The sequence below is a fragment of the Protopterus annectens genome, chromosome 2.part0 (genome assembly GCF_019279795.1).
Source record: "Protopterus annectens isolate FY-2018-M chromosome 2.part0, PAN1.0, whole genome shotgun sequence".
Taxonomy (NCBI): domain Eukaryota; kingdom Metazoa; phylum Chordata; order Ceratodontiformes; family Protopteridae; genus Protopterus; species Protopterus annectens.
In genome coordinates, this window is record NC_056728.1 from 770,726,092 (window position 1) to 770,742,512 (window position 16,421).

The 16,421-nt window shown below is 41.3% G+C and overlaps 1 protein-coding gene across 1 annotated transcript in view; it reads right to left on the reverse strand.

Moving 5' to 3' along the window:
• Positions 1-1,267: 1,267 nt before the first annotated feature.
• The window catches only part of TYRP1 (tyrosinase related protein 1), a 268,556-nt gene continuing 253,402 nt past the window's right edge, over positions 1,268-16,421 (reverse strand). Inside the window, exon 8 of the mRNA XM_044061082.1 lies at positions 1,268-1,748. Coding sequence (XP_043917017.1) covers positions 1,540-1,748 — 209 coding nt within the window. The 3' untranslated portion in view covers positions 1,268-1,539. The remainder of the gene's footprint in view (positions 1,749-16,421) is intronic.

The window sequence follows — 16,421 nt, forward strand, 5'->3', positions numbered from 1 at the left end:
TATGCCCATGATATTAAACCTTCCTTTATAAAAAGTACCTTTTCACAATCTTCTACACTGTTGATCTTGTGTCACACAGCTCATATGCCTTTATTCCATAGAGAGACCTTTTTAATGGCATTTGCTGCTTTAACCCAAGCATGTGTGTATAAGTGACTCACCTATAGAAATGCTTCTGTGGTGTGAACACCGAGGAAAATTTTAATAGTGAACATGCAGAAAGTTCAGATAGTGCCTACTGCGTTTACGTTTTTTTTTTTGCTATAGAATATTGCATGTCATCATGGATTCTTTGGCCAACTTGCAAATAACTCTACTTGTTCTACCAGTTTGGTAATGTCGTTTGCTTTCTCTCTTCTGACCTTGTGAAAATGACTGAAGCTCCCTTTCCTACTATGCTACACATACAGATCTGAAGCCCCGCTATAAAAAATGGACATAGTGATGGGGCTTTACTGAATCACACAACAAAGTCATCTTACACAACACTCAGAATGTAGACTCAGCCTTTCCTATTTGTTCTACACAATTTACAGTTTATTCTTAAGAAAACATTGAAAAGGTTGTCCATTGTAATAGGTATAATGGGTATAGTTGTGAAGCACTCTTGCAAGACATGATTACACAGATCTGAAAACACCTGCAATACAGAAAAACATCCCAGCTCAGAGATCTGATCACACCAAGTGATCACAGCTGAATGGGTGTAAATCACATATAAGCATTAACAGTTGCATCTAGACCAACTGATGTCAGTGCTAATGACACACATAATGAGTCTTATAAACATGCAGTCTTACATCTAGGGTTAATTCTGGGGTCATGTTTTTAAACATTCTAGCAATTATTTCATTAGCACATTCACTGAAATAATATCTACTCCACGTTTTCAGAGAATGAAAACTTTTAGCATTTAAATACAAAACAAAAAAGGTGAGAATGGGTTATTTCAATGCCAGATCTTCTGGCATAGCCAACATGTGCACAGACCTCATCACCAATACTTAAAGGGTTAAACTTGCTGTAAGATGGACTAGCTCTTAGGACTGGAGAAATGATGGGCAGGAGATCTACCTTTGAATTACTCTCATCAATGATGATGCATTAGTATGCAGGGGGTGGGCGTAACCAGTTAGGGACTGCTAAAGCAATGTCTGTTATTCTGGTTGCTTCCAAATGTCAGTGTCAAAAAGTTCATCTCTGAGTAACTCCAGTGGTCTAGCATCTATCAAATGCACTCATTTTTAAGACAAACACCACGTTTTTCTTTGACTTGCTATAATTTAATATATTAATGTCCTTTTCATCTTTAGATGCACTACAAAGAAAACCAGTTTTTATACAACTACTACTATCTGAAGTCCACAGTGTTACATAGCCTTAGTAAGAGACAGACAAAGCTTTTCAAACAGTGAAATAAGCCACAAAAAAACCTACACATTGATAGATTTTTTTTATATACAGTTCATGAGGGTAAAGAAGTTTACATACAGAAAATAAAATCTAATGTAAAATAAGACAGGGTTGTAAAACAACTATTTAAACAACTGATTGCTTTCCGCTGTGCAGTTCCTCTGGGTCTTCTGTATAGGACTGGTAATGATCCGTCAAAAGAGGCTGTCTTATCTTGTCATCAGAGTGTTTTTGTGCACGCACAACACAACTCGTAGTAGCAAAAATGAGTGCAACCACTACTAATGCAGCCACAATGCCAATGGTCACAATTTCTGTGATGTTCAGACTACGCCCTTCAAAATAAAAGAATGGAAACTTGTTAATGAGTACTTGCATATTACAGCCCCAATAACTACACAAAGACTAAACAGTGCTTACAAGCATACTGACAAATGTACAACATTCAGAAAATACCTTAGTTTTAACATCTATGTTGCTTATGTTTGGTAGATGTGAATGAGTCTCAGTGCACAGTTGTTTGCACTCATAAACATCAATTACTCGTGGACAACATTCATTATCTGACCTGGAGAATAAGTAGTGGGCAATTTACCACCCGGTTTTATAAACTCTCTCTAACTGGCTATGAACACTGAAAGGATAAAACACAGACACTGATGCAAAGGGACTGTAATTTCTTCAGTACCCCCTCCCCCATTAAAAGGGCCACAAAATATTTTGCATGAGCATTTCAGGTACCTGCAAAATAGGAAATGCAGCAGCATTAGTGAATATTCATGAAAGTAAAATGAATTACTCTGGGTGAAAAATGTTCCCATTGAAAAAAATGTCCAGCGATTCAGGATAAAATGAAATACTTAACATTTAGGAAGCTAAATTAGTTTTATGTTAGTGAATCAAAATTCAAGATAATTTTGACTCAACACAAGGATAAAGCCCTGACCATGTTCCAAACAACCAGTGATTACCCAGCAATATGAATTAAGGAGGAGCCAACTGAAAAGCATGGAAATGTGTAGCCAATACAGAGCTATCCATGCTGTGTGGGGAGGGAGGAAGGCAGCCAATCAGCTGCATTATTAATACCTATATGGAGTGCACCAGGAACACAGGACACATATCTTTGCATAGAATGGCTAACAAAGTCTTCCTGCCCATAACATGTGGAAGTATCAAAGGCTTGGATACTTCAAGTCCTCACCTTGGTAATACACAAGACCACAATGAGGAAGGCTGTTAGGCTTAATGCTAAAAATTCCCCAGCATGGCACTAAGGATAGCACTGTGTCTTGATCTTATCCATCTTCTCCCCAGCAAGCTTTAAGTAGCCGGCCTATCTCCTGGGTTTACCCTCTTAACAAAATGCAGAGGGGCTTTTGATATTTTATCAAAAGGGGACAGGTGGTTTTTAGGGATGCAGCAGGTGATCAGACTGCTTCCAATTACAAAATAAAAACATAAAAATACAGAAATGAAACAAGTGAAGGACTGGATAAGGAAACTTAGACCTCCATGAAGTTGAAGTGCCAGAAAAAGGAAGTCAAGACCTCCAAAGACAGTATCACTGTAAAGAAAAAAGTGACAGCACATCTACAGACTCATTCAATGGAAACAGAGAGAGTATATCATTAACATGAAAGGGCACTGATCACATGCTGTCATGTACAGGTGCACCAGAAATGATAAGAACCTACAGCACGGTCCAGTGCTGTCAAAGGAAATACTACCGATAGCTCTTCAGTGTTTACCATGCATAGGCAGCTTCTTGGGGCTTAATGCTTTAAAATGTGATGTTTCCATAGTGAAATACCTAACATCTTCATTAAGGAGAAGCCAGAACTGGACCGTGATCAAATGAGGTCCTAGGCAGGACCCATCCCTGTGTCTACCCCCTACCCCACCATACTAATATCCCACTATTTGGCTGTCTCACTCCAATTACCATAAAATGCTATTCAAGCCAGTTTTTATTTTTCCAGACTACAAAGAGTTGAATTTTAAACCTTTTATTTCAAGTTTCACAGCAAAATCAGTGAGAGAAATTTATCAACAAAACAAACAAAAAAACGACACTGCCAACAGATTTAACATAAGTAATAGTAAGCCTCACTTTGGAACAGTAAGCCTCACTTTTCTTGCGATATTTAAAATGCACCTGGCAAGTAAATGAATGAAGAGAGGCATATGCTGGGATTCACAGTCAAGTAGTGTATAGAGTAGCACTAAAAAGTGTCTAAGTATAGGGTGAAGGGGCTCATTTCATACAAAACATGTAAGGTATAACCATCCAAAGTAAATTCTTCAATTAGTGTTGCATACCCACACCGTGCTTGTCTGTTTATCGTAACTTTCAGCTTTGCTTTTTGTATTCAGCAATCACCATTCATAGCTCTCAACAAATCAGGGCCAAATCAAAAAATTATTAGGGACAATCAGGGACACTTTTAAAATATTAGTATTTTTAACTTGAGACATTGACAGGATTAGAAAACATGAATTAATATCCATTTTCTGAAGTAAAACAAGTCTGTAACTCTAATTGTTGTCATTATTTACTAAGTGTAATTCACCACCTTTTCCAAAAGTCATCAGCCAATCACCATCCATACTCTCAACAATTCAGGGACACATCCAAAAATAATTACAGCCAATCAGAGACACTTAAAACATTACTACTATTAATGCAAGATATTTACAGAATAAGAAAAGTGAATTAATACACATTTTCTGAAGTAAAGGAAGTCTACAACTAATTATTGTTATTATTTATTAAGTGTAATGCACCATGTCTCTAAAAGTCACCTATTTTAGGAGGAACCATCGTTTAAGTGCACTTTTGCTAAAGTGGGTTCAGCTTTCTGTTCTTTGGTAAAGTGTGTTTTTGAAGAACAGAGGTAGCCCCCTATGTATATATATATATATATATATATATATATATACATATTAAGCACAGGCAGTATTGATACAGTTTTATTTAACCCAGGTGGGTTCACAGCATCAAGTTTTAACTGCCATAATAATTCCCTATATTCCAGTTGGGATTCCCACACCCCACCTCTAGGGTTAATTGTAACCTTCTCTTAAAACTGCAAATTTGAAATTCATGAAATTATTACATATAATAGAATGTATGTGAAGTGCATTGTTCAAATTACAGGTCTTAATATGGTACAGATGCTCATACACCATTTTATAACATTAACACCAGCAATATTAATAACAATGTTTTTCCCTATACCCATAGCGACGGAAATTGGCAAGTAGTGAGGGAAGTAAAAATTCCACAGGGAAAAATGGTAAAAGAGAGGAAAAGAAAATTTAAAAGTGTAGCTGTGAAAGATAATAAAAAAGGGTAAAGGATAAGATAGAAGCAACAATATCATTTAAAAGCTGAAGGGTTTAGATTTAAACGTGGATAGTATGAAGACCACCAACAGAAGAATCGGTATTTTAGAACAGTGTGCTTCAATGGACATGCGTATTATTATACTTTAGAAGACACTGGATTCTGACAGAAGAAGAAAGATTACAAAGTGAAATTCTATGGGATGGAACAATTACTGGAATATGGGAAAAGACGTACATTCAAGAATAGGTAGATTATGTAAAGAAAACATTACAATTCTAATTTCACAGCAGTTGAATTAGGAAGAATAATGGTACTAGACCAAGATGAACAACAAAGGTTTACAGAATTATTGCTTTATATGCATATGTTACAAAGAAAGAATAAGAAATAATGTTTAAGAAAATTCTAAATTATTTAGGTGTTAATATGGAGATAATATTACTGGGAGACTTTAATAGCAATAAAAGAATATGAAAGAAAAATAACAATGATGTTAAATTTATAGTTATACATATGAGTTAATAAACATTGGCCTTATAGAAGAGGAGAAATTAATAATGAAACTGACTACTTAGTATCAGATAGTTTAAAATATTGCAAAAAAAGGGATAAAGAGAAATTTTTTCATATAGCTATATGGATAGAGGTATATGAGAAATAAGGATACATAAAAATAGGTAAAGGCATTAAAAGGCTTAATGAAAAAGACAAAGGCAATAGAAAAAAATTAAACAAATTATGGAAAGATCATATAGGTATTAGAATATTTTATGGAACTTGCACAGGTTGGTGGATAAGTTTTAAGGAAAAATATAAAAAATGTTTTTGGAAGACCAAAATGAAAACAGAAGAATAGAGAAATTAATATATACATGATTGAGTCAAGAAGTGTTTAGGGAAATAATAAGAGATAAAAGAATCTTTCCTGAGAAAGAAAAAGAAATATATAATATACACCAAGAAAATAGTACAAGATTGTTGTATAAACAAATATATTGTTTATAAGAAAAGATGAAGTAGCCTCCTACTTGAGCAAATTAATGAAAGAAAACAAAAATAGGAGAATTAAAGAACAATGAAAAAAATAATAACACAGTAAGGAGTATACAAGGTGATTTAAAAGCATATAGAACTGAATTTTGTAAAAAGGTGATGAAAGTAAAACAGAAAATGCATAGCTAAAAAACGAAGTGAAGAAGATAATGCGAATCAAGAAAAAGTATAAGTATAAAAGGACTAAATGAATCATTAAAATACATTAATATGGATACCACCACAGGATTGGATGGTACCAGGGTTGCCAGACGTCCCTATTTGGGCGGGACTGTCCCGAGATCAGCAGCCTGATCCCGAGTCCTGCCCTGCCGGTTTAAATCCTGGCCAGCCTCCACTTTGTTTTTTTTTTTTTTTGATTGGTCTGTATACCTGGCATACAGGCCAATCAAAAATCGCTAAACACGGAGCTTCTTGTGTTCCGCATTAAACAGAAGTAGCTCCGTGTTTAGCGATTTAACCCGTATGTCGATCTGAGCTAATCAAAAATCGCTAAACACGGAGCTACTTCTGTTGAATGCGGAACTGCAATGTTCTGCATTAAACACGAGAAGCTCCATCGTGTTTAGTGCAGATCTTTAATGTGGAACTGTGTTCTGCATTAAAGATTAAAGACCTTTTTTTTTTTTGCTCTTCACTTTTTTTTTCGTCCCTACCTTGCCGATACCAAATCTGGCAACCCTGGATGGTACTGAATATTATATGTACAATGATATGGAATACTGGCAAAAAATCCTATTGTGGAGATGCTAAATGAATGGTTAAGGAAAGGTATATTACATAAACATATATGTATGGGAATTACGAAACATATATGGAAAAAAGGAGATAAAGATGATATTTTAAAAAAAATGGAGGCCAGTAGTATTAAATAATGCAGATTATAACACATTTATGAGAATAATAGCTAAAAGACTAACAAATAAAGTAGATAAGTTGCTTGAACAAACAATCTTTGGTAGAAAAGGGAAAGGAAGTCAAGAATTATTATGGATAGTAAAAGAAGTAGTAGATAATACTGTAATTAAAAAGTAGAAGCTAAAATTATTATAAGAGAGCTAAGTAAGAAGTTTGATAAAATACAATATGAAGCTTTATGGGACATATTAGGGGCATACAACATAAGTGATAGGATAATTAATTAGATCTATACATGAAAGAAATAACATAAGAATAATTTTAAATGGATGGCTAAATGAGGAAATTTATTTATTTATTTATTTATTTTATTTTACATTTGTTAACTGGGAAATTCCGACTGGACCAGGTTCATTTTCAGCGGAGGCCCGGGGAGAAAAGCTCCAACATCAAGTTATACAAATACAGTACATCCAGCATAATACACAAAACAGGTTACATCATGTATGCTGAGCATAGTAATATAACAAGAATTAATAAAAACACTCCAGGTAAAAGATATAGAACATGGGTAAAAAAACAATGTCAGTCATACTTTGGTAAGAAAAGAAAATATAACAAGTAAGATTCTACAGTTAAAAGTACCCTTTCAGATGACCAAGCCTACAGGGGATCAGAGCTCCAGCATGTGATCAGAGAGGAATTTGGGGAGTTAATAGTAGTATGGGTAGGGTTATATGATACAAGGGCATAACCATGTACTAAGAAGGTGCGATTTGAGGGAGTTTTTGAATATGGATGTGGAGGGGGCAGTGGACACAGATAGGGGAAGAGAGTTCCAATTTCTGGCAACGGTGTGGGAGTAGAGTGCTTTCCCTGCATTATTGTTAGCATTGGTGATGGAGAGGAGAGATTTTTCACTGGATCTTAGGTATCGGTTTGTAGTATAGATAGTAAGTAGGTTGGATAATGAGGGTTTTTACCAGGATATTTGAGAATATTGTAGGCTGTGCCCAGCTGGTGATAGTTAAGTAGCTGTGGTAGCTCAAGCCATTTTAGTTCTTTTAGTGCAGCACAGTGATGGGTTCTATAGGTTGAGTTAGTAGCAAACTTGGCTATTTTATTGTAGCATGATTCTAGTTTGTCTAGGTCACATTGTCTGATTTGGGTAAAGATTGGTGCTGCATATAATAGAGTTGAGAGGAGGTGGCTTTGTGCAAGAGTGACTCTTGCTTTTTGTGAGAGAAAGGACTTATGCTTGTATAGGGAGCCTAGTTTTTGTGTACTAGTTTTATGGTATGTGAGATGTGAACATCAAAGTGGAGATTATTGTCTATTTCAATGCCCAGAAGTTTGGTGTGGTTAGAAGGGGAGATGGTGGTGCCGTCATTAGATGTTATGGTAAAGGAGAGGGTTTTTATCTATTAGGGGTAAATAGTAGCAGTTTTGTCTTTTTGGGATTTAGAATTAGTTGGATCCCAGATATCCATTTTTCTACTGAGATAAAGGTATCTTGAGTGAGTGTATGTAGGGTGGTGGGAGATGAGGCGGAGCAGATCAGAGTTGAATCATCTGCATATTGTATGAGTGTGGCATGTTGTGTAGAGCATTTGAGGTTATTTGTGAAAATAGAGAACAATTGCTGGCCCAGTATAGAGCCCTGTGGGACACCTATGGTGGCTGGAAGTTGTGTAGACAGAGTTCCTTTCCACTGGACTGATTGTTGCCTGTCAGACAAGTAGCTTCTGAACCAGGCTATAGTAGAGGAGGTAAAGAATAATGATGTTAGTGAGTCTAGTAGAATGGAGTGGGAGACCATATCAAATGCTTTTGAGAGGTCTAGGAAAATGTCTGATACATATTTGTTATCATTCCTGTGAAGGTTTATATAATTAGTGAAAGATAAAAGGGCTGTGGTAGTGCTGTGATGTGGATGGAAACCGTGTTGTGTGCTGTTGGATTTGAAAATTAAAATAGGATGTGGAATAAAACAAGGATGCCCAGCATGCAGTATCATATTTGCTTTAGTTATGAATGTTGTTGTGTCTTTCGGCTTTTCCCGGTTAGGGGTCGCCACAGCGGAACTCTGATCCGCTAATGATTGGCAGTAGATTTTTATGTACCAAGTTGCCAGCCCTGACGCACAACCTTTAATGAAGGTATGCCCATTCACGCATATCTCCACACAGAAGACATTCTAGCTGAGAATCGAACAGGACAACGTCTTACTGTGAGGTGACAATGCTACCTCAGCACCACCACTGCAGTAATTGTCAATAAAATAAGTAGAACATTAAATATGGCAGAATAGAACATAATGAAGGAAATATGACTACCAATAACATTTACTTATGCAGACAACATAGTATTAATTACAAAAAATAAAGACGGGATGGAAGAGACAATCAAAAAGTTAATGAAACAGTTGGCTTCTGTGTAAATAAAGAAAAAAAGTAAAGGTTTTGAGTTCACAGGGGAACATAGGAGAATATAGTTTAATAGAGGGCCTATGGATATAGTAGAAACATTATTTGGAAAAAATGAATATATTAAAAAACAATGGGAGAAGATTATTCAAGAAATAAGACATATATGCATATTTTGGAAGTTATATAAGTTATCATACAAGAAAAAAATATATCTGACAAACTCTATTTTACTAGGTAAGTTAGCATATGTAGCAAGTACATATATGATACTGACCAGTTATAAAAAAGAGATAATCCCCGGGATTCATGAACCTTGCGCCAGGCGCCAGCATAGCGTCGGTGTTATAACGCCAAATATGGCTGCTTAGCGATTCAGGTATGAATGAATTCCACGTGCACTACCGGCGTGCGCCCGGGGTCCCCCCCCGCGGGTATGCAAAACACACTGTGTGCGGTATTGCACCATGCAAATGAGGGCAATAGCGATCCACAAAGTGGCGCAGGCATAGCGTAAGGGCACAGCAATGTAAACCAAAAAAACGGTTTACATTTACCCAAACATACCGGAGGAGTAACGGAAGGCTGTCAAAGTCAGGTATCATATAGGTGCAATATGCCAATGTGGAAAGGCACCGAGAATGTCCAAAGAAAATATGCACAAAATGTAAAAAATGACATAAATGGCACGTACGTAGAAAGAACAGCAGACCCCCGGGATGTGTGCACAGAAGTTGTAAAGCAATGAAATAATATGATAATGTCCGAAAAGAGCATTAGAACACAAATCAGCTGCACAGCCACCACACACCATAGTATGTATGTAAAGCTGCAACCCCAGCGCAATGGTTGTCAAGGAGTGGAGGCGGTGTCGTCGCCGAAACCAGGTACTAGTAGTCACTTCCATGCAAATGAGGCAGATAATAGTGAATCGCAAAAAAGCGCCAGCGTAAGGATGGAGCAAACGGTGTAGCGGTACTACACCGAGGAGTGGCCTACACGAGATACATGTCAACCACACAGGGGTGTGCCACTGTAGGAGGAAGGATATTGGAGGACAGCAAATCTGGGCTGTACAATGCACATTACAGCATCATGACTGGCGTGTTAGGAAATAGATGCGCTGACAGTACAGAATGCGCGTACAAATGCATGTGCACGAGGACGACTACGTTCCCGAAACCAGTCATGTGTGACGGCCTCACCGGCAACAACCAGGGATATAGGAAGGTAATGCGGAGAATACGAGGAAATGCGGAAGCAGTGTAAATGTATCCGTAACGAGCAATTAACACCAATCAATGCAGGAAGGGCAAACGCGGCAGCTGATAAGTCTGCATGCAGACTGCTGCAGAACGGGAAAGGGGAGGCATATGAGAGCAAAGATAATAGGGGATGTAGTAGAAATGCAAAGAGCAAAGAACCGAAATAGCACAGCCAAGTACAGAGGTAGCATAACTGCGGCCGCAGATAAAATGCATCATATGCCATGTGCGTGCAGGATGCAGTAATGTAAGATGCCAGGCGAAGGCAATGCAGGCAACTGTAATGTTACACTACAGGCAGTACCGTTGCAGCTGCAAGCGTAAAACCACGGAAATAATCCATGGATAGGGCCGCACAGACACACCCAATGACATCACCGGTATACAGCACAACAGTAATAAATGTGAATGCGCACAACACACAGCGCGATTTCCCAAACGCCGCACCGTAGGGTGTAAACAGACGGGAACTTTTAACATGTATATGCTGGGTGCCGCCGTGGCCGTGATGCATAGGTATGTGGCAGAGACAGACGGAGTTGCGGAGGGTGGTGCCGACAACTACCGTAGGCCTCACAGGAGAAGGAGAGTGTTCAGACCAAGGGTGACCTACCAGGGGCTGCGAGACCTGGAGATAGTAGAGCGCTACAGGGTGGACAGGGACACGTTACAGCAAATAGTGGAGCTGTGCCGGCCGCGCCTGAGAACAAGAGACAACAGAGGGGAGCCCATCCCAGTGGACACAAAGGTATGTGTGAGCTTGCGAATACTGGCTACAGGTACCTTTCAAAGGCCCACCGGGGACATAATGGGCATCTCACAGGCATCAGCATCCAGGGTACTACACCAGTTCCTGGATGCCATGTTACCACATGCCCATGAGCACATAAAGTTCCCCACATCTCAGGAGGAGTTGGCTAGCAATATGCGCCCTTTCCACCGTGTGGCACAATACCCGGAGGTCCTGGGTGCGATAGACTGTACGCACATAGAAATCAAGTCACCACCTGGGGAGCAGGGTAGACGCTACATAAACCGCAAGGGATACCCCTCCATCAATTGCCAGGTCATGTGCAATGCGCAGGGCATTATCATGGATGTGTGTGCTGGCAGCCCTGGAAGCTACCACGACTCCCATATCTGGCATGCCTCACAGCTGTATCAGGTATTCGCCAGTGGGGACATCACACAAGGTCACCTTGTGGGGATGCTGGCTACGCACTGGAGCCGTGGTTGATGACACCCATCAGAAATGCACACACACACATGCAAGAACGCCATAATGAGGCACACGCGCAAACGAGAATAATCATAGAGCGTGTGTTCGGGATCTTGAAATCACGGTTCCGGTGCTTGGATACATCCGGTGGAGCCTTGCAGTACTCTCCAGGCACAAGTGCCCACATATTCATAGTATGTTGTATGCTACACAATATGATTCTGCGGAAACAGCTGCTGCAGGGACATAATGCCGGAGGGCCACCAAGCCCGCCACAACTGCCAGGGCAAGCACAGGCACAGGGCGTGCGCCATGGACACACTGAGCCAGCCCCAGTAGGTAGACAGAGGCGTACCCAATATGCCTACGCATAGCACATACTTTGACAGTGTAGGCCCCATGGACTGACACCTCCTGACCTGCACACACAGTAAAATGGACGCCACACAAACATGTCCGCCCGTAATGTGTACCGTATGCGGACGTATGTGTGACTCCAACAAAGGCACCGGCCAAACACTGCACACCCAATAGTCAGCAGAGCATGGAACGCCAACACCTCAATGCACGCCGGTTCAACAGCACACGGCGTAGCCATATGCTGCCACTATCGCCGCAAGTCGACCACATGTACGCATTTGCATACACAGATACGGAAATACATATCAGTACACATGTAGAAATATATGTACGCATACACAGATAGAAAGGACAACAGGGTAATATGGAACCCAGGGATGCAAGGTCACAGATAAGTAAGACGCAAAATCACCACATATTAAACATAGTGACCGACAACCCGATCATCCTGGAGGGTGGGCAGGGCAGGTAACGCCAGCCATGGAAATGTTAACCTGCAGCAATACATATCCGCGATGTCGGGATGGTCACCGATCCACGGTACAGTAACGGGATATGTGTAGGGTCACCACCTGTCCCACGTTGTGAGGGACAGTCCACCTTTGGGCAGTTGTGTCCTGCAAAAACAATGACAAAATGGCAAATGTCCTGAGATTGTAGGACAAAACCATTTCCCATAATTACTTTATTAGTTGCAGAAAACAGTTATTTTGTAGAAGAAACATCTAAATATGATAATAAACAGAATAAGCAACTGTAATGCTACAGCTTTGTATTCCGTCAAAAAAGTGAATCGCTGTCCTCTGTACTGGCCGTGGGTATGTGTTGGCATGCAAAACCTGACGTACCTACTAAAAATGTCCCACCTTGGCCATTTGAAAAGGTGGCAACCCTACATATGCGTGTCATATCCATAGGACATGAGTGCGGAGATACACGCCGCCACCGGCGTGCGTAACGTAGGTATTGTGTCCAACCGTCGGTGCGAAAGCGGAAAGCATACCAGTGAAGTGTACATTATGAGGAACGTACCTCATCTGGTGTGTAAAACAGTGCATGTTCCTCGCAGTTCCTCCAAGTTCCACATTGAAAATGTCTCTCAAACAACCATTGTTAGGAATGTATATAAATGACATCCTGGTAAATAGAATGTACTCATAGTAAGTTAGTAAAGGTTCTTCACTGTAAGTAAATCAGCATATCATAATCAACCTATGACCTACTTAGCTGAAGTTGTCACTATGCCATTACTATGTGTTCCACATTATGCCCATGTGTTTCACATTACTACTGTGTGTGTTCCCCACTCCGGAAATAGAAGGTTGACAGCCATGGCGGCAATATGTGTATGTGTGAGGTGAGGTTGTCGTGTGTTCCGCTGTGTGTGTGTAATGTGTGTGCCAGTGTAAACTGTGTATGAAGGTGACATGTCACAGCCGGAGTGTAATAACAGGCGAGGCATACAGTACAGGAACCATAGGCGTATGTACAGCAGTACCCACAAAGTAGTACCGACATCTCCTAAGTGGCTATGCACGTGGCGGCGTAAAATGATGCAAAGCGCAATGTCCCAAAGTGTACCACAGGGCCATAGCAAACAGGAGATGCAAAGGACGCATGTACAAACCATGACCGTAGGTATGGGGCCATAACGTACACTCCACGGTCCGTCGGCAACGCGTTACACAGCATCAGGCATGTACGGCGAAAATACGAATGTGCCATCCGGCACCGATCGTGAACAGTCACGGTCCGGTAAATACCGCGGTGTGTTCCACGACCGTGACGTAAGCAAGCGGCACACGAATAGGAGGCTACCGGTAGCATACAGTCCGCCCCAAGTATAGGACCACAATCACCGTAACTATCAGCGACAAAATGCCAATGGATGGTAGGCACGGACGAACATCCGCAGATATATAACCGATGTGAAGGAGGAATACGTGCAGGAAGCACACATGCAGGCGATACCGACAGCAGACGACATCAACAAAACAAACATTCCCGGAACAACACACAGGTAACCCGCAGCTCCCCAAGCACGGATGGAGCACACACACAAGCATATCTGGTATGTATAAATGCAAGACTCACACCGCGTACCCGTCACCCACATCCGCAGATATACCCCATTGCACATATCAAAGGGATAACAGCTAAAACAGTAGCAAACACATACAGGCAGTGAATGACAGCGGCATACCCACAACAAGCTCCTGGGAAACACTAGCAGCGGCTCATGCATCCATGCATTCGCTATGTACAGGAAAATAACAGCCATGTAACACATTTGAATGCACAACGCCATCGACAGACGCCGCCAGGACACGGGGACCCACATGTCGAACACAATACCATACCCAACACACACAATCCACGGCTAACACCACAGCGAAATGTACCCGACAACACACATAGCGGATGCAGTCACACAAACATGATACAATACATACCATCCTCACGAAGGTATTGCAAATAACCAACGCCACACGAGGAAAGAACCATGGCCTAGTGCCGACGCAACGAACGAAAGGAAGGGGGATCACCGCTGATATGCGCATAAGTACACACCGAGGAACAGCTATTGGCCTGATTAACCCACATGCATCAGGCGTCGACGAATATAAGGAAGACCCCCTGGATATTCAAACCGTATGTTCATACCGAACGCAGACAAAGTAGACAAAGAAAAAGGGAATAGAGACGAAATCAAAACAAAAGGCCGGAAAGGTATGTCGAACCCACGACATGTACTGGTGTGTAACGCACGATACGTATGACGAATCTGTACAGTATGTGAACGGTGTGTGTAGGTAAAGATACCTGTCCATCAGGCAGAGAGGCGAAGGTTGGATATGTAATGCTAAAGCGCGCAGCATACCAACAACTGTGGACAACGTGTGCACAGCAGTGGGACAACATGTAAACACCCGCGATAACCCCAGGGGCGGCTTGCCACCCTTTCAAAAGGCCAAAGTGGGAAATCGTCGGGACACACTTCAGATGTTACAGGTGGACACATACCCATGGTCAGTACAAAGGTTAGAACTCTACTCTTTTGCATAATGAAATGTGTAGTCTTGTAGCAGTTCAGTTGCTTATTGTGTGTCTTGTAACAGTTAGGAATGTACATACATAAATAAGTATGTTATGCAACTCTTACATAAGAATGGGATATAGTGATGTCCCACAATCTCAGGACATTTGCCATTTGTGATACATTTGTCAGGACACAACTGCCCAAGGAGGGACTGTCCCTTGCAAAGAGGCACAGGTGGTAACCCTACACCAGGTCTGCCATAGGGGTTGCAAACACAGAACAATGCCACCACCCACGCCGATGTTGGCAGTGGATATCCAACACTGAAGTGCCACAGCAAAGGATAGGACATTTATGTATAGTGTCACAGCACACATGTGCATGGGCATATACCGTCGATGTCATACGGAATGTGCGCACGACGTGTACCTATCCCACGCAGTAGGGGCGACTATGTCAATTATGTGTAATGCAAAGCTGGCATGATGGATATGTTCACAAATCATAGACAGTATCACAGGCATAGCATGCATGATGGAGCGATGGGCTAATGTTATATACATACACAAGATATGTATGGCCTGCACATATGGGACAATGTAGTAGCAGAATAGGTACACGAAATGGAGGTAACAGCAAGTGACCATGTCCAAACGTTCCATAGCAGGTGCAATGTGTGCCACAATGATGTCCAGCAGGGCCGTGTGTAAACACATGTGCAATGTACACAGTACTGACACCCCCATGGTAGTGTCCACTGAACGGCAGAACTGGATGTCAACTGTCATGTCTATACAATACGTCCGCTGTGGTGGTACCATGGGTGTGTGTCACCCACCAGCAAGGCAGCTATCACACGACTAGTGACACAGTGTGCCCCTGTGGGATGTGCACAGGACCTATGTCCCACAGCATGGTGTGTGTCCAGTCTGTGGATGTCACACAGACGCCGGGCTGAGCAATGTGGCATGTGTGCACACATGCAGGACTGCTACTACCCCCCTGCCCACAGCAAACACCATGTAGGAGTACTACATGCATCAGTACTGTGGAGAACATGGCCCATGGCAGAGTACATTACACCCCTGTGTTAGTGGCATGCAGGTGAGCACAGATGTGTTACATGACTGTCATTTGCATATGTCAACTGTCTGAGCTGGGTAGAGAGCACAGCATGACTATACTGAGACATGTAACGTTGTATCCATTGTGTAAGGTACACCACACATGTGTCATTGTAACACGGCCTGCGTGTACATGTGTGTATGGCACAGGTACAAGGGCACCCAAGGTATCAGCTAGACATACGGTCCAGAAATGTGTAGTCCTGCACATGTGTACCCACGCTTATGGTGTAATATGGCAACCACAGCACCATGTGGGCCATGTGTGTGTACATCAACCATGTACAACGTGATATGCCTGTATAGGGACA